At 48.6% G+C, this 26,972-nt stretch overlaps 1 protein-coding gene across 1 annotated transcript in view; it reads right to left on the bottom strand.

The window, feature by feature from the left end:
• The window catches only part of KATNIP (katanin interacting protein), a 198,503-nt gene that overhangs the window by 76,009 nt on the left and 95,522 nt on the right, over positions 1-26,972 (bottom strand). Inside the window, exons 7-11 of the mRNA XM_082670946.1 lie at positions 25,354-25,621; positions 18,697-18,828; positions 3,851-4,023; positions 2,788-2,847; positions 1,195-1,313 (exon numbers count right to left, since the gene is read on the bottom strand). Coding sequence (XP_082527072.1) covers positions 1,195-1,313; positions 2,788-2,847; positions 3,851-4,023; positions 18,697-18,828; positions 25,354-25,621 — 752 coding nt within the window. The remainder of the gene's footprint in view (positions 1-1,194; positions 1,314-2,787; positions 2,848-3,850; positions 4,024-18,696; positions 18,829-25,353; positions 25,622-26,972) is intronic.

Raw genomic sequence — 26,972 nt, forward strand, 5'->3', positions numbered from 1 at the left:
GTTAAAGCGTTGTTAAAACAAACAAACAAACAAAAAGTGAAAAGCCTGAAGTATTTGCTATCTGGCCCTTTACTGAAAAAGTTTGCCAGCTCCTGATCTAGTGACCTGCCTTGCATCTCTAGTTTCTGAGGACACAGCATTCCAAACCTAGCAGAGAGCTGTCTGCAAACACACCCTACTTATGCTGTTTAAGGCTGAGAACTCCCAAGACCCTGAAGCACAAAGGATCTTGATGACGAAGAAAGAAGCATTTGGTGATGTGTGTGCTGCTTGTAACATATCCTGTATCTGTATCTGATGTAACATATCCTCATGGCCCAGCCCTTTCACTCGCGGAGGAAACTTCAAGTTCTTATGCATGGCCACAGTGGTCCACAGCATGGTTTCCAATCTGGGGTCTGCAGACTCCTGGAGGAGTGGCTAGCACTGCCTTTAGCCTATTCAGAGTTTTTCTACAAATTATCAAAGGCAAACACCCTCTGGATGGACACAGATCTGGAGAGTACATAGATTGGCCAGGAAATTCCTCCTTTGTGCAGAGAAAAAGCCCCCATGCCTTTCGGGGCTGATGCAGCCTCAGGCCAGAGCCTCAGCTTAGCGACCACTGTGCAGGCTGGATTTCAGCTGCTCTCACCGCTCAGCCAGGCATGGGCGCTGCACAGACTACCACGCGCCCAGCTCTGCACAGCGGCCCGGGAAGCATGGTGGGGCTCAAATGTGTGCTTGAAGCTATTGGCTCGGCATGGTGCGTCTTTCTGAAGATCAGTGTTGCCTGATGACTACAGGAAAGCCTTTATTTTGATAATAAAACTTGACAGTGCCAATCACTGATGCTATGTGTGAACGGAAGAGAATGCTGCATTTGAACAAACTCTGAATAGAGAAAAGAAGGTTCAGAGGACACTGCCTTGGGTCACTGTCTGCCGCGTGGGCTGCTTCCGTGGAAACCTTTGAGGAGACTGAAGTTTTACATGGGCTGAGCGGAACTGAACAAGCCAAGAGACATGTGTCTGAAAGAAATCAAGTCAATTTCAGGCTTTTGGGTTGGAGGGAGGGTGAGGGGGGATGCAGTCTAAGGGAGCAGTTTTAAATGGTCTGGAATCAAAATGCAAAGAAAAACCTCAGTTAATAAGATGCTCGTGGCTGGATGGCTACGGGTTGCTGTTTTTGTTTTTAAGCTGCCTCGATAAGTACCTGCTCCCCGGAAGGCCGATCCCGTCGATGGCTTCACTGACGGCTCTGGCTCCCCCTGCTGCCCTGGACTGCTCCTGCGAGCTGGTCGCTGTGCCCGTTGCCGCGGTGATGGAGGGTGGCTGAGGGAGGATGGAAATGCTTATTAAACAGATGTCCGAGGCGACCCTCCTGGCCCAAGACGCAGCAGAGCCACGGTCAAAGGGACACACTCCGCAGGCCATCAGTCTTGCTGCGGGAAACTGGAAACAGGAATGAGGGTGAAAGCGACTACCTGGGGCTGATTAGATCTAGAATCCCCTCACATCTTTGCAAAAAAGGTGGGATCTCAGTTTCTTATGATCTGGGAGGTCCCAGGAAACGGTCTGCTTCAATGAGCCATTGAAAAATTTCTCTCATCAAAACCTTTCCCCTCCTCCAGTGAATCTCTGTTCTGTTTGCTACAAAGTAATGGGACTCCATGGAGAATGCCAGTAACATTAGACCCTTTCATTTTTAATCCTCCAAGCCTTTTCCCCTTCTTTTCCATTTATCATTTAAACTAGAAATGTGCTCTGATCTTTATCTGCAAATAATTGTAGTCATTGGAAGCTCTGTGAATCAGGGGTCAGGTCATCCAGAAATCCTGGACCGCAGGGTGGGCAAAGTGGCAAACCTGTCAGAAATATTGGCTGGCAATGGTTTAAGATGACTGGGAAGTAATAGAAAAAGTAGGAGCGATGGCAAAAGAAACCCACTATGTTGCTCTGGGGTGCTGCCCTGCCCGGCACTCTGTTTCATGAGCGTTCTCTCCAATTCCCTACTGTCCACCCCTTATCTTCCCCTGTCCTCTTCTCCTCCACGACTCTCCCACTCCTGGAACAGGCCAGGCTCGTTCCCACTTGGAAGCTTTTCCCCTGTTCCTTCCACTTGGAACGCTGTTCCTTTGTTGGCTGGCTCCTTCCTACTAGGCAGGGCTCAGCCTAAACGGGACACCTTCCAAGGGGCCTCCTTGGATCCCCCGTGGGAGGTAGCCACCATCCTATACCCTGTCACTCTCTCACCCATTAGCACCTTGTATTGCCACCTCTCTCTGAAGTCACCTTGGCTATATACGGCTTTACTTGTATATACCCGAATCTTGTCTGAAAGCTCCCTGAGGCCAGGGGCTACTCTGGTCTGACTCGGTCACCTCTGTATTCGGAGGACACAGCATAGACTCGTGCACAATCTAACAAAGACGTTCCCAGGTGTTTTATTAATTCACGACCATATTTCCTGGGGCCATCTTTGCTGAGACTGGCCTAACTGACCTAGATAGGTGTAGATATACATTTATTTATTTAGGATACTGAGATCCTTTTCTGTGTTATCTTGTCAGGAAATGGAAACGTAACAAGGGACTGCAATCAGCAGGCCTGGGTGAGGTCTGGCTTCCACTCGTAACCTTGGGCAACGTGCTCCAGCACAGGTCTCCCCATCTGGGAGATGGGCAGAATGCTGGCGTGCTCAGGGAGCACAGTGAGGTCCTGCTGGGACCGTGTGGGGAAGGCCCTCTGGAGACTGTTGGTTGCTGTGGGAATGGGGCTCTGCTGTCCCTCTCTGGCCTTCACTGACCTCAGGGGTCTCCTCCTTCAGCAGACCGGTCCGTGACTCTGCTGGCGGTCTCTCTGTGCCCTGGAAGGATGGAATCACATGATCTGAGGTCAGAATAAAGCCATCCACTTCACATCCTTCACTGACAGAGGTACAGACTGTCTTGAGGTCATAGACACAAATGTCAGGGGCAAAGGGCCAAGCACCAGGAAAACAGACAACAGATGCTGCTTGGCGATCACCCCAAAGAGCAGCCCGCCAACAGGGCCTGGGGAGCAACTAGCAGCGTGGACGGGGCCCTAGGCTTTCAGGCAGGCAGACCTCAGCCACGTCCACAGACATGCCATGAGAAAGCCACCCGGATTCCCTGGGTGCTATCAGCCATCTCTATAAAACAGTGTGATGAAACCAGCCCTGCCTGTTGCAGGGCTACTGTGAACATCAAGCTAAGGTGAAAGATTTCAACAGGTGAGTCAGGGAACATGCTTCTGAGAAAGGATGTAGACATTGAGGGATGTCCAAGGCCTCCAGCTCCCCAGAGACCCCCGCTCCACCCCACCATCCATCCTCCTGTTTGCTGCTCAAAGCCGAAGGCTGCGGGCACCAACTCAAACACCTGTAGGGCCAGAGGGGTTTCCTGAGAAGGTGAAGCAGGCCAGGAGCAGGACGTTAAGGAGTGGTGAGGACTGCGGAGGCTGGAAGGGCTCATGCTCTGGGGAAGGGGGTCTTTCCAGAGAAGCCAGAGCTGGTTGTTTGCGCCATCCTGTCTCTGACACACCAATGCTCAACTCTAGTTGAAGGTATTCAGGGTTTGTAAGGAAATCAGCAAGAATTGGAGGCATATTAGCATCCAACTTAGGCCTAGGAAACAAAAGATGGAAAGGAGGTGGAGGAAATGGGGACTTCGACAGGTCAGTAAGCAGCTGTGCATCAGACAGTGGATGCGCTGATTGGTCTAAGGTCAGGGATGCCTCCACCGCTCTCTCTCCTCACCATGTGCTCTTGGCAAGCACCGCTCAGACACTGCCTGGTCCCTGAGTAGCCCAAGTCCTTCTCCATCCTTTCCCTCTGCCTGGGAACGCACCTGTGGTGGGCTGGCGGGGGGCTCAGCCTTTCTGCTGAGGATCGCCCTCTGCAGGGCTTCGTTCTCCACCTGGATGGCTCTGAGCACGGCTGAGGCGTCCTCCTCTCGGTCCTCAGCCTTGCACACGAGTTTTCGCGTTGCTGATAGGGGTCTCTCTCGGTGGCTTCCAGGTCCTGGGGGCAGAAAACAGGGGGTGAGCCTTTAGACTGCATTCTTGGAGGGCAGCTCCCAAATCGATTAGACTCAAATTGGGGAACGTTCTATAAAAACAACTGGCCCATACTCTCCAAAAATGTCAAGGTCAAAAAAGACAAAGACAGCCTGGAGAGCTGCTCTAGATGAAAGAAGATGGGGCAGACATGGCAGCTGAATGCAATGGCGATCCCGAGGCTGGATCCTGGGTCGGCGAATATCCCTGTAAAGAACATTATTGTAGCAAGTGGAGAAATCCGAGTGGAGTCTGTGACTTGGATAACAGTACTGTATTAATGCTAACTATCCTGAATTTCATACGTAAGTGCACTGTGGCAACGTAGAATGAATGCCCTCGTTCTTAGGAGATACATACTGCAGTGTTCAGGGTAAAGTGGGATGCTGTCTACAATTTAATCTCAAATGATTTAAAAATACACACACGCAGAGCAAATATAAAGTAACTGCGGCAAAATGTTAACAACTGGTGAACCTGGGGGAACGGGAGTGTCATTTGTACTATCCTTGCAACTTGCCTTTACATCTAAAATTGAAATAAAAAGTTAAAAAGTTAGCCCTCTAACAAAGTGCCTGTAAGGACTAATACCTGACATTGTGAAGAAGGATGGGTATTTGGGAATATTTTTGCTTTGTTTCATATTTCAAACATTGCTATGTTTCATAAGGATGGGTAGTAAGAGTTACAAAGAAATTACTCCTCAACTGAAGAAAAAAAGTATTGCAAAGCTGTAGTCAGTTCTGGAAGTTCTAATGAGTGGAACACTGATTTCATAATATGCAAAAATATTTGCAGTGTATGAAAAAGTACCCAGCAAGACTGGTTGGAAAAAAATACATTATGGTACGTTTACCCAATGGAATACTACGCATCTGTAAAAAGAAAGGCATTCTAAAATATCTATAGATAAATATGGTGACCTGAATGTGCTTCATAATCACCTGGCGTGTGGGTGTGGGTGCAGATGAAATTGGCCATCAATTGACCATTGCCAAGGTCGGGTAATGAACATGGGGGGTTATGATAACATCCTCTCAATTACTTATGTTTGGATTCTTTCTCTGTTAAAAAAAAAAATCTCCATTTAAAAATAGAACTGCTCAAAATGTTTCCATTGGGATGTTTAAAGAGGCTTTAACCTACTGAATTTCAACCCCTCAGCAAATATTGAGTGCCACTCTGCCAGGCTCTGTTCTTAGCACTGGGGACACTGCAGTGACCATAGAGATCAAGACCCTTGCCCTTGTAGAGAGAGGCGATAGGCGGAGAAACAAAAAATGCTCTAGGGTGTTCCATGTCAGAAAATGATTCGGAAAAACAAGAAGAGCAGAGCAGGGTAACAGAGATGGGGTGAGCAGGGTGGCAGGGCTGGCCTCACGGAGCGCTGGGGAAGTGTGTTCCAGGAACCAGTGTGAAGTGAGAGGCCTGAGAAGGGGTGGGGAGGGCCAAGGCAGGGCCTTGGAGGACACTGTAAGGCCATTACTCCGAGAGAAATGGGGAGCCACTGAAGGCTTGAAAGCAGGGGACCTGATTTGACTTAGGTGCTGAGTGGAGAACAGAATGAAGGGAGGTGAGGGGGAAAGCAGAGAGGCCAGTTAGGGCTCCTGCAGCTGCCCAGTGGAGGGGGGACACAGAGTGTGGTCAGTTTCTGCGTGTATGTTGCCGACAGAGCCAACAGGATTTCCTGACAGAGTAGATGTGGCTGGTGCAGAAAGAGAGTCAAGAATGATGCCAAGGTTCTGGCCTGAGGAAACAGATGATGGGGTTGCTTTCAGTTGAGCTGCGGAGGGCTGTCAGAGGAGCAGGTTTGGAAGCGAAGAGCAGGGGCAGCTTGGAGCCCAGAGATGTGATTTTGGCATCAGGGTGGAGCTGTCGAGTTGGCCTGTACACACACACGAGTGTGGAGTTTGGGAGGGTGGTCTGGGCTGGAGATGTGAATTCAACCTAGGCAACTTGGTTGCATCATTTAACAATAGTATCAAAGACTGACATTAATGCTGGCCTATAACTAACTAACTGGGAATTGATAGCTATGACTTCTCTGGGGAGATATAGATATAGATATAGATAGCCTGGTACAAAGGCTTGTTAAAAACCAGCAACCTGGGCTTACCTGGTAGCACAGTGGTTGAGAGTCTGCCTGCCAATGCAGGGGACACGAGTTCGAGCCCTGGTCTGGGAAGATCCCACATGCCACGGAGCAACTAAGCCTGTGCGCCACAACTACCGAGCCTGCGCTCTAGTGCCCATGAGCCACAACTACTGAGCCCATGTGCCACAACTACTGAGCCCACGCGCCTACAGCCCATGCTCCGCAACAAGAGAAGCCACCGCAATGAGAAGCCCGCACACCACAACGAAGAGCAGCCCCCGCTCGCCACAACTAGAGAGAAGCCCGAGCACAGCAATGCAGACACAACGCAGCCAATAAATAAATAAAAATTGAAAACAAACAAACAAACAAAAAAACCCCAGCAACCTTCCATCCTCATGATCTCAGTAAACAGGCACCGCTGATTATTAGAGATTTAGTTGGAGCCCTTTATCCTCCTGCTATGTTATAATTTGCATCTGAATGAGGCTTCAAGTAGCAACACCAAGAATGGCTTTGGCAGGAGAGGGAGCATAGCCAGGTACTGGGTTGACGGAAAAGCTAAGCTAAAATGAGGGGACACCAATTTCTTCCAGGCATCCAGGAGAGGGGCTTTGGATGTGAATGCCCAGGGACTGGGCAGGCACTCTGAGTGAGTGAGACTGAACTCGGGGTGGGTGTAGGGGAGATGGGAGGCAGCTGAGCCACTGCCCAGCTCCAGCCAATGCCTGCCAGACAGAGCTGTGCTTCTAGTGTTGCCAGGTTTTTCTCCAAGAAAAGTTAGAATCTGATGTTTATGTGAAATCCCCCTGAATTTATTTGTTCATAAAGTATTGCAGTTTTTAGGAAAGTGAAAGCCAACAGAACCCAAGGGCTGGTCTAATACAGGCCACGGCAAGTCCCAGCTGCTCCTCCAGGAAAGTCAAAGGAAGCCCTGCATGCCTTCGGATGGCTGGCTGGCCTGGGTGGTAATGGCAGTGGGTCGTCCTCTGACTTTGATGGACTCTTGCTGTGGCTCCAGTACTGCTCCTGGGGACGTAGAGTAAGGCACTGCTGGCAATGTGACCTGGGGGTTCTGTTCTCCCCAGTCAAGGCTGCTTTAACTCTGTTTTCCTTTCTTATCAGCTACTCGACCTGCTCTGCAACTCGAGGGATGAGAAGGTGAGAGCTGGGAGGAGCTGATGGAGGTGGGGATTCTCATTGCTATGGAAACACTGTGGGTCCAAGGGGTGTGGTGAGGCCACTGGGATCTTCCTCACGCAGGTCCCTGACGCAGCTGGGAGGACAGGAAAAGAGAGTGAAAGAAAAGAAGTGGCCTTGAGTCTGTCTGGAGCTGGAACTGAGGAATCCTGAAGCACCAACACACCCTCATCCCAGGGGGAGCTGAAGCAGAACTGGGTTCCCCGCAAGGCACAGGCATTAATGACACAGGCTCTCAACTGTCACTACACTGTGGGATAAGATGCTGCTCTGGGTGCCGGGGTACAGACGTGGGTGGGAAAGGCATGTCCCTGTCCCCACAGACCTCACAGTCACGGGGCACAGACAGACACGGGTCAGGCACACAGGACACGCCAGCAGCAGGTGATGAGTGCTGGGGAAAAAATCAAGTGGGATAAAAGCTAGAGATGACAGGAGGGGGAAGGACACTATTTCAGACACTCGGTCAGGGAGGGTGACATCTGAGCAGAGACCTGAAGGCGGTGAATACCCATATGGGGAGGCTGTTCCAGGCCAAGGGAGCAGCAGGTGTCAAGGCCCTGTGGTGGGTGGAGCTTGGCACAGGGAGGAATGGCAGGGGGGCTGGCCTCGGGGAGCGAAGGGAAGCCTGGGGGGCAGCGGGGGGTGGACAGGTCTCATGGGACCCTGAGGCCACGTAAGCCCCAGAGGCCTCCTGCTACTCCAGGAGGCCACGCGCACCTTGTTTGCTGCTACGCCCTGGCTCCGGCATTAGGATCTTTGTCAAATGAATGGATGGAAAACGATTTCAATTCCGAACCTTGTCAATCTCAGTATTTGTGAATATCATTAAAACATATCATTTCCTCCTCCATCTGCAGTAAAGCAGAGCTGAGAAATTTAAGGCCCCTTCAGATCCTACAAAAGATCCTATAAATAAGGGCCAAGGATCTTGTGAACAGCTAAACAAACGCGCCAGCACTCTGACACTGGGGGTGCGAACCCCAGCATCAGTGCGAGGCTCGGGCAACATCAGGATAAGCAGAACCTGAGATTCGTAAGCTCCTGCTGCATTTCCTGCCTAGAGCACTTATAAAGTCAGTCGAAGGAGAGCCCCTGCGTGGTAACCCTTGCCTATCTATTGCCACTATGTGGGCAAGAGCCCCGTCTGCTTGTGCCTCAGTGGCCTGGGGCTATGGTGGAGCATCGCGCCCAACATAACTATCTGTTCTTGGCCACTACAACCCTACGATCACCTCTTCTTGGAAAAGGATAATCAGGAAGGCATTTTCTTGCAGCGGGGTTCAGCTTTGTCTGCACAAACCCTTCTGCCCTGAGCGCCTTTCATCTGGGAGGGAATGCTCCTGCAACAACACGATCGTTGGGTCCTGCCTGTGCCCTTTGAGTCATATTAGGCTAAGAAGATGCTTTTAAAAATTAAATCAGGCTTTCTCTGAGTGAAGGTCAAGGCCACAGCTCCACCACCAGAGCTCTCCCCACCCATGGCTTCCCAGAAACGCGTGTCCACAGTGCCCGTGTCCTGAATCACATCCCCGCTGCCCAGCTGTGTAGACTGTGCGTTTCCTCATTGCACACGAGGTCACCGCCTTTTGATTCCATTGGAAGTTCTCCTTGCTCGCTTGGGTGAGCCGTTTCCGCACTGGCCTGAGCACCACGTGAGGGTGGATTTATTCTCATCACAGATCTGGAGAACGGTGGATTTATTCACACAATAAATCGTTGCCACCAGCAAAAGCCAAATGGCACATTTTAATTTATCCCAAGCTGCTCTTTTCTGGTTGAAAACCACTCCTCTACTGTTAACTTCACTTTCTCTTTGCTTCACTAGAACTTGGCTTTCATCTCTCTTGCAGGGAAACAAAAGAGTGTATCAATTCAGGAGATTTACCATGAATGCAGCACATGTCACAAAGAAGACGTGAGGACATGGGGGCTGTCCGGTCAGCTCACCAGCCAGGTGGCTTCTTCCCACTCGCCAGCTATGACTCGACAAGCTCAAAGTCAGAGTCTCAGCAAAATGACCCCTTCCCACATGCAAGGGACCTTTGACATCACCTGGGAATCCACTGAAAAGGCAAACATTACATCTGAGAATCACAAGGGTCTAACGTAGAGCTCGTAGGCCGGCAGCCCAAAGGCTGAAGCCAGCCTGCAGATTGCGTTGTGTGACTTTTTTTAAAAATTGGAAACAGATGCTAAGTTAAAAAAAAAAAAAAAGAATAGGAAATCCACCTGAAAATCGGGATTCCTGGCATCTCTTGAAAAGTCCTATGATCTGACGTGGCAATCGTGAGCTGGGGGGCAGCTCCTGCTGCAGGCGTGGCATCAGTGATGGTCACGTGCCTGTAAGCCCGGAAACTGTGCACGATTTGTGCCGTGAAAGGTCCAGGGAAACATCTGGCTTAGCCCTGTTTTGTCCTGAGCGGCACATACTCCCTCTAAAATCCACCCAGGAGGGGGAAGGGGGCTGCCCGCTGGGACAATAGCTTACGTCTGAGTATTCCAGAGCCTCTGTGCATTTTAAGTTGGCTCAGCCTCGGCAGGCTACACGCTTCCCACAGCGTAGGAGACCGCGACAAATGGCCACAAATGCCTCCCACCTGCATCCCACCTGCAATGTGCCATATCGCCCTGTGACGCTGCAGCATCTCCCATCAAAAGGTGGGTGGAATCTGTTTCTCTAGCTGGGCATGGCCTGGTGACTTCCTCTGGCCAACAGGTCCTTAGCAGTCACGACCAAGCGGAGCCTAACTTAAGAAAGGACTTACATGCTGGGGTGTGTCCTCTCGGGCTGCCTGGAGACCACCAGGCGCTGGGTAATGAGACCACGTGGAGCAGAGACGAGGCGTCCCAGCTGAGGTCCTTGGGCCAGCGGGACTGCCAGACGCTGTGAGGGTGGCCGTGCGAGACCAGCCAGCCAGGCACCCACTATGGAACCGGCCAGCCCCCCTGCAGCAATAATAAAAGCATTGTTGCTTGCAGCCACTGCAGTGTGGAGGGGATTGTTAGGCGGCAAGAGATAGTTGATACACCTGGCTTGTCCAGGCCTGTGCTCTTCTCATCTCTGAAGCTTATTTGGGGGCCTCTCCACAGGCAGATGCTGTCTGTAACCCTTAATACTCATTCTTCTGCTGCTGTCTCTTCGTGAGCCCAGGAATGCACGTGATTTTTAATGATTTTTCAAGGAAGGCAGTCAGCCCCCATCTCCCCATCCCTGACTAAATGACTTTACTCTTTCCTCGCATATTACAGTCCTTTGCTCTGCACCCGGCCCCTGAAGAATTTGTAGCAAAGTGTCCTGTGTGGTTAATTTTTGTAAGAAATGAGCAGCAGTTGCTTTCATCCTCCCAGCAGCAGCGACCTTCACGGCATCCATGTTTCCCTTCAGGGAACCACCTCTTCTCCATCTTCTCAGTCTACATGCTTTGGACGGATCTGGATCTGCCCCCACTCCTGGCCCTTCCTGGGCCCTTGAGAGAACAGGTGCCTCTCTCCCTGACTACAGAGACTGGAGATCGGTTCAGGGTAGAGCCGGTTCTTGGACTCTGCTGGAACTATTTGGAGAGGAGCAGTCCCTTTCCCCGGGGGTTGCTAAGTCAGTAAATGCGAGCCTGGAGCCACCAGGGACCACCTCCAGACCACGCCTGAGACTACGGATGTGGTTCTCAAAGTGTGGTCCCTGGAGCAGTAACATCAGTATCACCTAGGAACTTGTTAGGAATTAAAACACTTAGGCTCCACCCTAGATGCACTGAATTAAAAATTGGGCAGGGTCCAACAATCTGGTTTTAATTTGCTTGGCCAATAATTCTGATGCATGTTCAAGTTTGAGACCCACTGGACTCAAAAAGTAGAGCTAAGTGATGAAGAAACAGTTCCTGGTGATAGCATCATCTGAGTACCTGGATCCCACCATACCTGAGGGCAGATCTATAGTCCTGGACTTTTCAGGTCTCTGAGCGATACATTTTCCTTTGTTGCTTCAGCCAGTTTGCATTTCTGACACTTGCTATTAATAATGAACACTGACATATGCTATGAGACTCTGGACTTTGGCAGAATGGTCTTCCTGCTCCAGGTTTTCTTGACAGAAATGCTAACTGCGCTAACTGCAGGGCTGTTAGGGTCTCCTAATTCACTCACGCTGAGGGCTGTTACTTTATTTCTGTGGTTGGCAGCTTGTCCGGGTAAAGTGGTTCCGATATATAACTTCCCTAGAGCACTCTGACGACTTGGACAGTAAACTTTCTGCAGTAAAGACTGATCTTCTTTCACCTTCAACAAGACAACAGGTCTCTGGAAGTTTCCTGGAAGGCTTATTGATAGAGACTAAAGTAACCCAGGGCATGAGGCCCTTTCATTAGAACAAGGGACAGTTATAGTGATAGAGAGGAATTAAGCTCTCGTGGAGTTGCACCATATGTACATTTAATTGACATAAATTCAATTTTATGACCTTGGCCAAAGATAAAGGAGCAAGGAGAGAAATAACTCTTTTAAGAGAGCAGGCAATAGGTTACACTTATGGTAATGGCAGGCTATCTAATCCAGACCAACCTGTCCCTGGAGCACAACTAGAAAACCTGGACCAAATAGTAGTATAAAAATCTGTTTATAAAAAGAAATCTGTTTGAAGGCATGGAGAGTGAACAGGGCTGTGAAAGGTTACAGGCAGGAGAACAGAAACCTAGAGAGGTGACCCCAGCACCTGGGAAGTGTTTCCCCTCAAGGTGCTGCTGATTCTAAGAGCTGTTGCAAGGCTGAGAAACTGAAGAGAGCTGGTGACAGACTCAGGGCTACAGTCCGAGAGTCAGGGTGACCTAGAAAGAGCCAGGCGTGAAGGGCACAGAAAGGTTAACAATGTAGGCAAATCTAAATTACTATTGACTATTTTAATAATAATAATGATGTCTGGTGAGGTTTAATATCTAGAGAGAATTAAAATGCATGACAATAATAGCATTTAATTTTGGATGGGAGTAAATGGAGTTACACAGTTGTAAGGTCTCCACTGAATGAGAAGCAGTAAACTTGCTAATTTAAAGTAGACTCTAATAAGTCAAGAATACATGCTGCGATCTCTGGTAATGACTAAAGAATAGTAAAAGAATGTATAACTAACAAGCTAATAGAGAAGAAAAAAGAGGGATAATGTAAAGTAATCAGTTCAGAATAGGGCAAGAAAGGAGAGAAAAAGGAACATAAAACAGGCAGAACAAATAAAAAGCAAACAATAAAATGGCAGATTTAAACTTAAATATATCTGCAATTACATTAAACGTAAATGGACTAAATGTGCCCATTAAAACACATCGATTGTTAGAGGATAAAAATAAAAACCAATTACATGGGGTTTACAAGAGACAAACCCCAATGTAAGGATGCAGAATGTTTGAAACGAAAGGATGAAAAAGGATACGCTACATAAACTACTAACCAAAAGAAAGCTGGTCAACTTTAAGACAAAAGCATTATTAGAGTGAAAAAGAGACAACACATGGTGATAAAAGGTTCAGTTCACCAGGAAGATATAAAAAGGCTGATTTTGTATGCCCCCCAGGAAGATGTCCCCCCCACAAACAGAAAGTAAAGCATCTAAGCAGTCCAGATTTTGCCTGGACACGTGACAGCTGGTTTGAGTCTTCTGTCCTTTCAGCAAGTCTCAGGGTCCTGTGCCTCTGGAGGAAGGAATATCTCAGTGACCTCAGCATAATGCCAGTGCTTAGAGTCACATTTTCCCTACAACCAGACCCTAAACAAGGCCAACTGCTTCATCTGGGGCTTGAGCAAGAAGCTGTGATTGTCCCCACCCTGGAGGAGCAATGACTCTCTTGGGCTTCAGGAGAGGTGACATGGCTGTATGGGGTTTTCTAGAAGGAGCCACATACGCTGCACTTGATCATCAGTATGAGGGATCTTCAAGGGTAGCTTTAACCACCTGCACTTTTTTTTGACCTTTAGAACCTCATCCCCGTGGGACATGTGGCTCCAATGTCATCCCATTTCAGTATGAGGGTGGTAACAATGCCATGGTTTTCAACTTTCCTTTTTTTCAAATTTGGCCTATGTAGGAGCCATGTGTACTTAACAGATAAAGGCTGACCTCCAAACCTGTTCAAAATGAGGATGCCGCCACCTCAAACAGTGTCCTCTTTGAGGGAGTCAATGGGACAAACTGAGAACCAAGTGCCAGGGACAGCTGGTAATCTGATTTTTACCAGATGGACCCAGTGACATGTGCTGTTTATGTGAATGCATTGCTTCCTTGCCATGGTGGTCAGGAAACTCAAAGTCATGAGTGTGACCCCCTGAGGCATTCATCTGTTCACCCCTTGGCGTCAACTTATTGTTCCTACTCTTGTTTTCCCTTTACCTTCATTTCCTTACATATTTGTTAAAGTCTTCTTGCACTACAAAATTTGTTAGAACATGTCAGAACTTCTTGGAGAAAGGCAGATTATAAATAATTAATGAAGCTCGACTGCTCAAAAAACTGTACATGAAGGTGTGTGTTACAGTTGACTTGTTGAAGTCTTAACCTCCTAGTACCTGTGAATGTGACCTTATTTGGAAATAGGGTCTTTGCTGATGATCGAGTTAAGATGAGGTCATTAGGGTGGGTCTCAATCCAATATGACTGGTACCCTTATAAAAAGGGGAAACTTGGACCCAGTGTATGCAGGAAAGCACCAGGTGAAGGTTGGAGTTATGTTGCCACAAGGCAAGGAAATACCAGAAGCTAGGAGAGAAGCCTGGTGCAGATTCACCCCTAGTGCCTTCAGAAGGAACATGGCCCTGCTGACACCTTGATCTTGGACTTCCCAGCCTCCAGAAATGTGACGCAATAACTTTCTATTGTTTAAGCCAATCAGATTGTGGTACTTTGTTACAGCAGCCCTGGGAAATGAATACAGTATTTGAAATGATTTTAGCTGATACATGGTTTAACTTTAAAAATGTTAACTATATATTTATATTAATGAACATTAGAAAAAACAGAACAAGTGACTCCAACCTGTGGATTTTAGGCACGTCATTGCTTAGAACTAGACTGATGTGGGTATGTCGCAAGCAAATAGCAGTTTAGTTGACACACGAGGGGCCATGCAGTGGAGTGATTTAGAACAGATACTCTGCAGCCAGGTTTTAAACACTGGCTTTACACTTACTGGCTGTGTGACCTTGGACAGATTCCTCAACCTCTCTGTGCCTTGGTTTCCTCTGTATAATAGTGTTGATAATAGCAGTACCTACTGCACGGGGTTGTTTGGGTGATTAAATGCAAGATTAACACGTGTGGTACAAAACACAGCCTGGGCGCTGGTTCAGTGCTTTGTAAGTGCTGGTTCTTCATTTTATTACCCAGAAACGTAAATATTTAGTGATCATGGCCAGCACATGAAGGAGGGAGATCCCAGTGAGCCCAGTAGGACGGCTGGGAAGGGTGCTTGACTGCCACTGTGCTGCTCCCACTCTACCAGGGGCTCTGGAAGTTTCCTGCACAGTGGCACTCTACCCTTGGTTTCATTTCTTTTAACAACTTGTCTTTTTTTTTTTGCAGTACGTGGGCCTCTCACTGTTGTGGCCTCTCCCATTGCGGAGCACAGGCTCTGGACACGCAGGCTCAGGGGCCATGGCTCACGGGCCCAGCCGCTCCACGGCATGTGGGATCTTCCCGGACCGGGGCACAAACCCGCGTCCCCTGCATCAGCAGGCAGACTCTCAACCCCTGCACCACCAGGGAAGCCCTTAACAACTCGTCTTGGAGGAATTTTCTAAAAGGCCATTTTTAAATTTTTCACATAGAGTGAACACCAGCAGTACAGACTGGAGTCCTGTCAACTCGAGCAGTGGTCAGTGGAGCCAGTCCAGGTGTAGAAGAAACAATGGCTCAGGGCTTGCCCTCCACACTCTCCACCAGCTGACCCTGAGCAAGCACTTGCTCTGAGCCACGTGCTCCTCTAAGCAATCTATCCATCCAGTCCTTTAATCCTTATACTGACCCTCAGAGGAGAGTCTTACTCTTATCCCTGTTTGGCAGATGGGAGAGTGAGGCCCAGAGAGGTTAAGTAACCTGCCCAAGGTCACAGAGCTGGTAGGTGGACGGGAAGGATTTGTACCAGGTGGTCAGGCTGCAGAGTCTGCCGGGCCTATTTTCTGCCAGGGTTTCTGGGCTGGTGGGCTGTCAGCCCAGAGCTGCTGGTGGGCTGTCTCACCACCCTAAGAGCCTTTCTGAGAATGTAGGGCATAAAGGAGAAGCTGTGGCAAGAGGTGGGGAGAGGCAGACTGCTGACATACTTTAATTACTGGGGTCTGGCTGTGCCCAAAGATCACACCACCTTTGAAAGTTCATTTACATGGGTTGATGTAGATGCTTTTCCTTCAATCCACTCTTTTTATCACTTGCTATCTAAAAATGCTTTGCCTTGTGTTAGTACGGTCTTTTCCCCCCATTAGTTTGCGGCTTGATGAGGGTTAATCAGGGAATGCTTGGGTGCCACGTTAGCCAGACCTCCACCTGCAGCTCTGCCTCAGGGCTCCACCGGCACCCAGAGCCTCCCGAGCCAGGGCACTGGAGGGTCCACACCACCAGGCGCAGCCCACAACCCAGGACCGAAGGGAGGGTCCCTCGTCCACCCCGGGGTGGCAGCAGGCTTCTGCTCAGCACCGTCCCCTGAGCTCCCCAGCCAGGTGGAGCTCCACTTGCCCAGTGAACTTGCTTGGTGATGAAGCCAGTTTGGGCTCCTCCCCTTTCCTGTCCCCTTCCAGGGACCACCTCCCAACTCGATTACTTGTTCTGGTGACCTCATCTCAGAGTCTGGTTCCGGGGAATCCAAACAAGACAATATTTACATAGCAGGGAACAAACGCTCAGCAAGTGGAAGGATTGTTATCACTTCCTCCGCCTCCTTCCATCTGCCCTGAGCTGCTGGGAAAAGAGCTTCAAGCCTCAGGCCTCATGCACGGAGTGCACTGGTCCAGATCTGGGAACCGTGACTGTCTGAGTAGGGGTTGCTTCCTGCCACCAAGTCCCTTGGCCCGTCCCTGCAGGAAACGGTCCCTCCGGCTCCTCAGTAAACGTGGATGGAATGTCTTGGCCACAGAGGTCACTTGTCTAACAAGGCTGGCTGCCTGGGGCTGTGCCTGGGTGCCCTAGGCACCCCACAGCTGCAAATTCTTAGGACACCAGGATGCCTTGAGCTCTCTGAGCTTCTTTGGATCACAGCAATCAGAAGCAAGTTGCCCTCACAGAGTCACTCCAGCCACTAGTTTGGATCCACAGCCTCAGACTGAGATGTTTCATCTGCAGCCTCCAGTGTGTGCAGTCTGCTGGTTAAGGACACAGCAGTGGAGTCACTCCACTAGGGTTTGAGGCCTACATCTGCTGATTTCCAGCTGTGTGAATCACCTGCTCTGTGCCTCAGTTCCTCATCTGAGAAATGGACACAGTCGGAGAACCCACCTCAAAGCCTGGTGATAAGGATTATAATTTACCTACACATATAAATTACATATATAATTTACTTATACAGTAAGTGCCCTACATACGAATGAGTTCTGTTCCGAGAGTGGGTTCGTAAGTCCAATTTATTCATAAGTCCAACAGAGTTTGCCTAGATACCCAACTAACACAGTCAGCTATATAGTGCTGTACCGTAATAGGTTTATAATACTTTTCACACAAATAATACATAAAACACAAACACAAAAAATAAAGAAAACATTTTTAGGGGACTTCCCTGGTAGTCCAGTGGTTAAGACTCTGTGCTCCCAATGCAGGGGTTGTGGGTTCGATCGCTGGTTGGGGAATTAAGATCCCACACGCCGTGCACGGTGTGGCCAAAAAAACAAACAAACAAACAAAAACAACAACCAAACATTTAAAATCTTACAGTACAGTACCTTGAAAAGTACAGTAGTGCAGTACAACAGCTGGCATACGGGGGATGGCATCGAGTGAACAGGCAAGAACAGTTACTGACTGGAGGAGGGAGAGGAGGTGGGAGATGGTAGAGCTGAAGGATCGTCAGCAATAAGAGACGGAGGGCGAGCTGCAATTTCACTGAAGCCTGACGTTGATGGAATGCATGTTCACATCTTTGAAAGTTTGCAACTTGAAGGTTCGTATGTAGGGGGCTTACTGCATATAGGTGAGTAAATTTCATATAGAATTTATATATATAAAAGTAAACTATATAATGTATATAAGTAAATGATAAGTAAACACATAGTAAATTGTAATAAATAAAAGCTTACAATGGTGGCTGGCTCATGGTAAGTACTCAATCAATGGACCCCCTCATTTCATTAGAAGGGCGGCACACAGACCTTTCACCATAAACTTCTTTGTACCTTTAGAATGTAGTATCATCTGCATGTATTGTTACGCATATAAAGTAAGCAAATTCATTTAAAAGTAAAAACAAAAATAAAACAAATTTTCAATTATAACCACATCTTGGTTTTAGACCCAGAAAGTAACTGTGACAGTTAATTTTAGGTGTCCACTTGACTAGGCCATGGGGAGCCCAGCTATTTGGTCAAACATTATTCTGGATGTTTCTGAGAGGGTGTTTGGGGGTGAGATTAACATTTTAATTGACAGAAGAAAACAGACTGCCCTCCATAGTGTGGGTGGGCCTCATCCAATCGGTGGAAGGCCTGAATAAAACAAAAACGCTGATCCTCCCACGAACAAGAGAGACTCCTCCAGCAGACTGCCTCCAGATTTCATCTGCAACACTGGCCCTTCCTGCCTGATGGCCTTCGCACTGGAACACTGACTTTTCCTGGGTCTCCAGCCTGCTGACCTATCGTATAGATTGGACTTGGCAGCCTCCTTTATTGCATGAGCCAATTCCTTACAACAAATTGCTCTCTGGGGGAGGGAAGGACTGGGAGTATGGGCTTAGCAGATGAAAACCGTTACATACAGAATGGATGGACAACAAGGTCCTACTGTATAGCACAGGGAACTATATTCAATATCCTGGGGTAAACCATAATGGAAAAGAATATATAAAAGAATGTATATATGTGTATAACTGAGTCATTTTGCTGTGCAGCAGAAATTAACACAACATTGTAAATCAACTATACTTCAATTAAAAAAAATAAATTTCTCCACCTCTCTCTCTTTCTCTCTCTCTCTCTCTATATATATATGTATATATATATGCATATGTATACACACACATCCTATTGGTTCTGTTTCTCTGGAGACGTTGACCAATAATACATTTGCTAAAGGTCAGCTCAGGCCTCGGGGAGGAGGTCCACCACGGCACCCCACTGACCCAAAGCCCAGTCCCAACTGCTCGGGGGTGCACACAGAACTCTTACTTGAGCTTGCCCTCTCCTGGTCTGGGAACACGGTCAGGGGCTGGGGGCTCAGGTTTGGCTCGGGTTTGCTGGGAATGAAGACCTCAGCGTTGTCCTTCCGCTTAGCAGACAAATTCCTTTCCTTTTTATTACCTGTAAAAAAACAATAGTTTATATGTCAAACACTGAGTGCAGAGTTGGGAAATTCTGTTTATTTGTGCATCTGTTTATTTGTGCGTTCACTTATTCATTCAACAAATATTGATGGAATCCCTGCTCTGTGCCAGGCACCATGCTAGTTTCGGATTTGCTGCAGACAACAAAACAAGTTTGCTGAGAGCCGTTATGTGCCAAGTACCACATTTTGGTAAATAAGTGAATTCTTCTAGGACACACACAGGTTTTCAAGTTTTAACATTTCTGAATAGGGACAAGTCTTATAAACAATGGGGTACTGGGTTTAATTGGCGGCAAGATACATAAAATAATGATGTAACCAAGGATATGCAAGAGCAGGAAAAGTATAGTAGGACATGTTTGCTGCCCTCGAGGCACATTCTTGCCAAGGAAAAGGATGGTTGAATGGATAAGAGAGCAGGGCTGGCACAGAAGAAGGGATCCAGTACCAGGGTCACAGGGGAGCATGCAGCCTGGAGGACGGGACTGGCAGGTATGCAGCCGACACTGAAGAGAACACTTACAGATGACCAGGGTGTCTCCAGGGCACAGAACAGGGGGGCATTCAGACACAGGGAACAGTGTGTGTGAAGGCTTGAGAGCTGACATGCGTGTGGCAGGTGAGTGGCTAGGGTCTGGGCTGGCGAGAGGAGCCAGACAGTGAAGGGCCCACGGGCCATGATTTTATAGTCAGTGTTTCCCAAAGTGGGGTGCCTGGACCACTGGTGAAACAGGTGATGACTGGGACTTCCCTGATGGCTCAGTGGATAAGAATCCACCTGCCAAAGCAGGGCACATGGGTTTGATCCCTGGTCCGGGAAGATCCCACATGCCGCGGAACAACTAAGCCCGTGCGCCACAAGTACTGAGCCTGCGCTCTAGAGCCCGCAAGCCACAACTACTGAGCACATGTGCCACAACTAGTGAAGGCTGTGTGCCTAGAGCCCGTGCTTTGCAACAAGAGAAGCCACCACAGTGAGAAGCCCGTGCACTGCAACGAAGAGTAGCTCCCGCTCGCCGCGACTAGAGAAAGCCGGCGCGCCGCAATGAAGACCCAACGCTGCCAAAAATAAATAAAATTTAAAAAAAGAAAGCAATTATCTATCTTAATGTGTATGGGAAAAAAATAAGCAACCAGTGTATCAAACCTTGATTTCATGTATATTATTGTGTGGAACAATCCTAGAATTACGGAAGAAAAGAAAGGAGTGAGGAAGGAAGGGGTGAGGGGGTGGAGAGAAAAGGAAAGAAGGAAAGAAGAAAGGTGACTGGTTTAAATAACAGCTAAAAAATAGTATGAGTGGTCTGTGAATTTGGCAAAAAAAAAAAAAAAATTGTGAAGAAGGTTTGCAAATGGCACAAGTCAGGGTAAAGTGGCTCCAGGCAGGAAAGCAGCTCAGGGGGCAGTGGGGCAGGCGGCTAAATGGAATAAAGAGAAAAAGCAGGGAGAAGAGTTAGGTCCCTGGACTTGGGAACCTCCAGCCTGGGAAGGCAGAAAACCTGGGAAGTGTCTGCTCAAATTCAAAGGAAATCCTGGGGCCTGTGGTGGCCCAAAGGAGGGAAGCCCCAGAATCAAGGGCGCTATGGGACTCTTGGGAGGTCAGGGTAGATGTTGGGGATGAGTGTGGGGTCTGTCCGACTTGCACTAACCTCTCTGCTATCCCCCCTTGACTTTGCAAAGGACACGTGTTTCTCTACAGTTTCTCAGGTGGCTGCTCCCTGGTTGGCCTGATATCCAGGGCCCAAGGGCAGACCTGTGTGTGAGCGAGAAGCCACCATGTCCAATGGGACAAGACAAAGAATGGAGAGGGGCCAATGCCCAAACGGAGATTGGCTGTCTAAGTGCTGAAAATATGCTGATGATGGTAAGAACGACAGCCAGCATGTATTCAGTTCAGCCTCCTGAGTGCCCAGGCACCGGACGGGTCCTTGGCGCACACTGTCTCATGTGTTTCCTGAGCCATCCTAGTGGGCGGAGGGTAGGTAGAATAATGGACCTCAAAAATGGCCACATCCTAATTTCCAGAAGCTGTGACTGTGTTAGGCTACAAGGCAAAGGGGAACTGACTGTGCTCATCAGCTGATCTTAAACTAGGGACGTTATTTTGGATTATTCCGCTGGACCCAATGTAATCACAAGGGTTCTTAAAAGTGGAAGAGGGACAGTTTCAGTTTGGGATGATGAAAAACTTCTGGTGATAGATAGTGGTGATGGTTACACAACAATGTGAGTGTAATTCGTGACACCGAATTGTGCTCTTAAAAAGGGTGAAGACGGTAAATTCTATGTTATGTATATTTTGCCACAATAAAACACATGTGCGTGAGCAGCACACAGGTGGAAAAGTGCTGCAGAAGAGGAAGATCAAAGGGAGACGTCACTGTAGAAGAAAAGCACAGAGAGATGCAACGTTGCCAGCTTGGAAGGCGGCCAGGAGCCAAGGTATGTGACAGCCTCTAGGAGCTGGAAAAGGCAAGGAAACACATTTTCCCCTAGAGCTTCCAGAAGGAACATAGCCTTGCTGACACTGTGATTTTAGCTCAGTGAGACTCATGTCAAACTTCTGACCCACAGAACTATAAGATAAAAAGTTGGTATTGTTTTAAGCCAACAAGTTTGGGCTAAGTTGTTATAGCAGCAGCAGAAAACTAATACATACTATTGCAGAGTAAGGCTCTGAGGTTCAAGTCGTTTGTCCAACAACACAGAGCTAGGAAGTGAGGGAATCAGGATTTGACCAGGCCTGCCTGGCTCAGAGCCCTGCCCTTAACCACTTCATTCCCTGTCTCCTGGCTCCCTCCTCTCCTTAAGACTGCCCTCCCGCAACGCTGGTGGAGGTCTGCCTTGGCCATCAAAAGTCTATACAAGGATATTTCTCAGGGCACCAAAGGACCCAGACTCTTGGTGCAATCCTAAATCATCAGGTCTTCATGGAAAGTGGCCTGGGTTCACTCATTTTGTACCACCCTCCCCCACCCCTGGCCCCGACTCACTCGGCTGCAGCCATACTGGCCCTTTCTCTGTACTTGGGTACACCAAGCTCCTTCCCTCTCCAAGCCTTTTGTGCTTTCTGATCCCTGGACCTGGATTGCTGTTTCCATGACTGCTTTCTCTTCCTCATTCCTGTCCCAGCTTAAACATCACCTCCTCTGAGAAGGCTTTTCTGACCATTCCAGCTACTAGCATCCTTCTCTGACCCCCATCGCCCAACCAGTGTCCTGTTTTATAATCTTCACAACTTTCAAGACCATCAGGGTACCATTCTCTCCTCCTCCCTGAATTCCTAACCCATGACCCAGCCCTCCCCTTTCCAGTTAATAGAAAAATAACTTCTGCCTTTCTCTGTGCCGCTCATCCACTGCCCCTTGCTCACAAGGAGGACAAATGGGATGGGAGAGAGTGGGGGCAGGAAGCCATCGGGGCTCAGCCCAGGCCTTCCTTCTTCCCTCTTCTGTGGGCTGGGGTGGGGCGGGGGGTGCCGTCAGGTCACATGGCCCCCTTCTACCATGCGGATGCCATCAGCGGTCCAGCTCTGCCAACATCTGGGGTCAGGGGTCAGTCTACGGCAGAGGGGCAGTACTTTCAGTTGGAGAGGTAATCATTTGCTCACCTTCCATCCATGATCATTTCTCATTTGTTTCACAATTTAGAAGGGAAAGCAGAGTGGGGTGGGGTTACTTACTGGCTCCTCAAAGCCTAATTATCACTTTGTAACTTCATCTGGTTTATTTATTTAGCCTAAAGATTAAGAGTGCAGGCTCTGGGCTCAGACTGCTGCAGATTCAATTCCACTCTGCCCTTTCCTAGCTGTGTGACCTTGGGCAAGTTATTTGACCTCTCTGTGCTTCAGTTTCCCCTCTGTAAAACAAGTACAATGACAGGACTTCCCTTGGGGTTGAGATTTAATGTGCGGGTGAGGATTTAATGAGGGACATAAGTAAAGCCCTTGGAATAGCTCTTGGCTCACATTAATAACAACTCAGTAAGTGTTGGCAATTATTATTTATGTAGTTATGTGCTTATTGTCTGTTTTCCCTGCTAGGATTAAATGACGTGGAATGAGTGGGCCCATCTTGTCCCAGCGCAGTGCCTGGGGCATGATGCGTGCCCAGTGCATGAATGAACAGCCCAGAACCAAGCACATCTTTTCAGGTTACTGCTGACTGTTCTTGAGTAAACACTTAGGACCATCTCAGAACTCCAATCCCATGCTGGGGTCTCGGGAGACCTTGTAACAGGCCCCTCAGCCTCCTTCTTGCTCCCCTTGGTGGGAGCCTGTCTCCTGCTGGGGCTGAGAAGACAGCCGGGGGCTGCAGATGAAAGGGGCGGCTGAGAGCGGCGGTAGGGGGTGTTCGTGCCGCCTTCGTGTACTGCAGACTGGGCACCCGCCGCCTTCAGCAGACATCACAGGGTCAACTCGGGGCCTGCCGAGCAATCTAATTGTTAAAAAATGTAAAATGGCAAGAAAGTGAAGTTCTCTCCTTTAGCTTTATGTCCAGTATCACTATTAAACTGCCTGGGGTCCAGTTGCTCCCCTTCTGTGGTCTGGTCCTCCACACCCGGAAGTGACTGTCATACCCACTCCCACCTCCATCCCCGCCACACCCCTGTTTCCAGGGCAGGGGCCCAGTCAACCCCCTCACAGTACTTCCCTTCCCCTTGGAGGAAACACAATCCACAGCAACGACGCAGCCCCAGTGGTTCTCATTCAAATGGGTCTGTTCATTGCTGTGACCACCAGATGCTTTAGCAGGTGGGCATAGCCCTTCATTTATTTTAAAGATTTCCCGAATGGCTTGAATGTGGCAGGTGAAGGCTGCAAGCTGGGGATGCAACAGAGGGGAAGAGCTGGCCTGTGCCCTGGCAGAGCTCACAGGCCTGAGGGAGAGAAAGGCAACTGCCGGCATTGAGACTAGTGTCATGATGATGCTACAGGAGCAGAGCAGGCACCGACCTAGCTGGCCAGGCTGGGAATGCCAAGAAGGCTTCCTGGAGGAAGCAGCCTCTGAGCTGAGTCTCGAGGAAAAAGCAGGGAGCCAGGTTTCATGGGTCAGAGTGGAGAGGAAAGGAAATGTGGTGATCTAGGTGGAGGGAACAGCCCAGCAAGGAGGTGAGAGCATGTTGGAGGGACAAATGTTCTCTTCGCTGGAGACATCAACCGTGGGGTGTAGATTTTCCAGAGCTGCCTATTATTATGTCCCCCCCAAGACTCATAGGTTCAAGTCCTAACCCCCAGTACCTCAGAATGTGGCTGTATTTGGAGATAGAGAGGTAGTTACGGTAAAATGAGGCCTTCAGAGTGTGTGCTAAGCCAACATGACCGGTGTCCTTATAAGAAGAGGAGATTAGGACACAGGGACACACAGAGGGAACACCATGTGAGGACACAGGGAGAAGGTAGCCACCTGCAAGCCAAGGACAGAGGCCTCAGAAGACACCAAGCTTGCCGAAGCCCTGATCTTGGATTTCTAGCCTCCAGAACTGTGAAAAAAATTACATTTCCGTGGCTGTTGATGCCACCCCTGGTCTGTGTACTTTGTTACGGCAGCCTGGGCAGACGAATATACTCACTGCCCGATTTCAAACACGCCCTCATTTCTCCTTCCTTAGGTTCACTCATGCTTCCCCATTGGTTGGTCTTGGTATTTGGTTCAGGAAATACGGCACCTCCAGCTTTGGGGAGAATGCCCTAACCGTAACCCTCCTTGCCACCCACCCATTGTTCTGTTGACTCTACCTTCTAGGGTGATTTCTGAAAAACCTTCTCCAGTGGACAACTGCTGTTGGTGCCCAGCTGCTTTCCTTCTCCTTCAGATTCACCTTAATTTTCCTTTGGAAACTACTATCTCCGTCCATGTGGTTTGGGTGGCGATAACCACACCCCCAGTCCTGTTGGCCGGACCTGGCCAATCAGAGCCACAGTGACTAGTTCAGAGATGTGACCCCACGTGGGTTCAAGAGCCAAGTCTGGGACTTTTGCTGGAGCTTTTAGGAAGAGAAATCCTCTTTCTGATGGAGTTGCAAAGCCAGTGTCTCAATTCTGCGTCTGTATGTGGAAAGCCCACTTTAGAATGTTGCCAAGACAAAAGAAGGAAGAGAGAAGAGGGGGAAAAGGAAGAAGGGAAGGGGAGGGGAGGGGAACGGAAATGAGTCCTACTGCAGCCCTGGACTCCTTAGTTACCCAAGTCAATAAATAGTCCCTTTTGCTCAAGTCAGTTTCACTAGCCAGTTGCCGCATAGATGCTGGTAAACTTCCTACAATGCACAGGACAGCCCCCTACAACTATCTGCCAGACATCTACCATCTGGAATTTCAGGGTCGTCTGTAAGCTTCTGGGAGCCTTCACCTCTTGCAATCAGCAGAGACCTGAGTGATATATACCCCGGCCTGTGAGATGGTCTACCCAAAGCTGAATTCAAAGTACCACTGGAAATTTAAGTCCTATTATTAGATCCAGAGACATCAAAGGCAAAGATATGCCACATAAGACAGAGCTTACTTTTGGAAACTGGGTTAAATTCCAGCACTACGAGGGTATCTGGGCCCTGGGGAGGGCGTCCTTCTGACTCCTGGTCCTCGGAAACATTCTTCTGCATGGAGTCCCCACTGGGAAGAGGGGAGTCATCTCTAGGACGACGCACCAGCACCTGGTCCTCAGGCTCCGGCTCAGAGAGTACATCTTCTTCGATAGAGTCATACTCATCACTGGAACCATCCTCTTCTTTCCTTTGTAGGTTGACACTAAGTTCCAGGCTTTTTCTTAGCTCCTGCCAAAAGTCAAGAAGAGAAGTGAAAAATAAAATATGTTCCTTTGAGGAAAAACTCTTTTGAAAATAGATCATTAGAATCAAAGAACTATTCCCATGAAGCTAACGTTTACCAAAACCATCTCAACCCACGTGTTATCCTCACTTTGAGGATGAGAAAACAAAGGGGCAGGGACAAATAAGAAACTCTCCTCTGGATGGAGCAGAGTTTAGTTTTATAGTATTAATTGTCGTTTTCTGTAGCTGTTTGCAAATTTTTTCATATGTTTTCTGCCTCTAAGAGATTGTAGATTTACAATCTTAAGACCAAGCATTAAGCTATACTTACAGTGATCAAAAAATTTATCACTGAAGCTAGGATACTTTGAATTTATTTATTTATTTATTTTTGGCTGCATTGGGTCTTCGTTTTTGCACGCAGGCTTTTCTCTAAGTCATGGAAAGCGGAGAGTGGGGGCTACTCTTTGTTGCGATGTGCGGGCTTCTCATTGCGGTGGCTTCTCTTGTTGCGGAGCATGGGCTCTAGGCACGCGGGCCCAGTAGTTGTGGCTCACGGGCTCTAGAGCGCAGGCTCAGTAGTTGTGGTGCACGGGCTTAGCTGCTCCACGCCATGTGGGTGGGGATCTTCCCGGACCAGGGCTCGAACCCGTGTCCCCTGCATTGGCAGGAGGATTCTTAACCACTGCACCACCAGGGAAGTCCCCAGGATACTTTGGAAGGGGAATAAAGGCACTGCTACATTTATACTGGGACGAAAGTGTACACTGGACTGTCTGGGGAAACCAGTATGTTTGGTTAGCCTCGCTATGCTATCCCTGTAGCCCTCATAGTAACTAACATAGTTGTGAGAGCGTGAGAAGCAATCAGGTTTACGGTTGACCATAAACTTAATGGTTGTGTGGGAGGCTGAACAATGATTCCCCAAAGATGTCCAAGTCCTTATTCCTGGACCCACTGAATTAGTGAGGGCTCATGTACAAGTGGGAAGCACCACATAGAAAACTTTGATCATCTTAGAGAAACCATCCTAAAAAGCCCAATGATAGAAATACGGACATCAAAGGTGCTGCTGGTGAGGGCTCAGGAAATCAGGACCATGTTATTGGGAACTAGAGGACAGAAAATCCTGTTACGTGGCAGCAGAATCTTAGCCAAACTGTGTCCTACAGTTATATGGTAAGAGGAACTTGTAAAGGATGAACTTGGATATTTAGCTCAAGAGAGTTCCAAGCAAAGTGTTAAAGATACAGTCTGGTTCCTTCTTGCTGCTTAGAGTAAAATGCTAGAGGAAAGGGACAGACTGAGAGAACTGTTAAGTAAAAAGAACTGGGAGCTGATGATTTGGGAAGCT

The sequence above is a fragment of the Grampus griseus genome, assembly GCF_964374135.1.
Source record: "Grampus griseus genome assembly, chromosome: 14".
Lineage (NCBI taxonomy): Eukaryota > Metazoa > Chordata > Mammalia > Artiodactyla > Delphinidae > Grampus > Grampus griseus.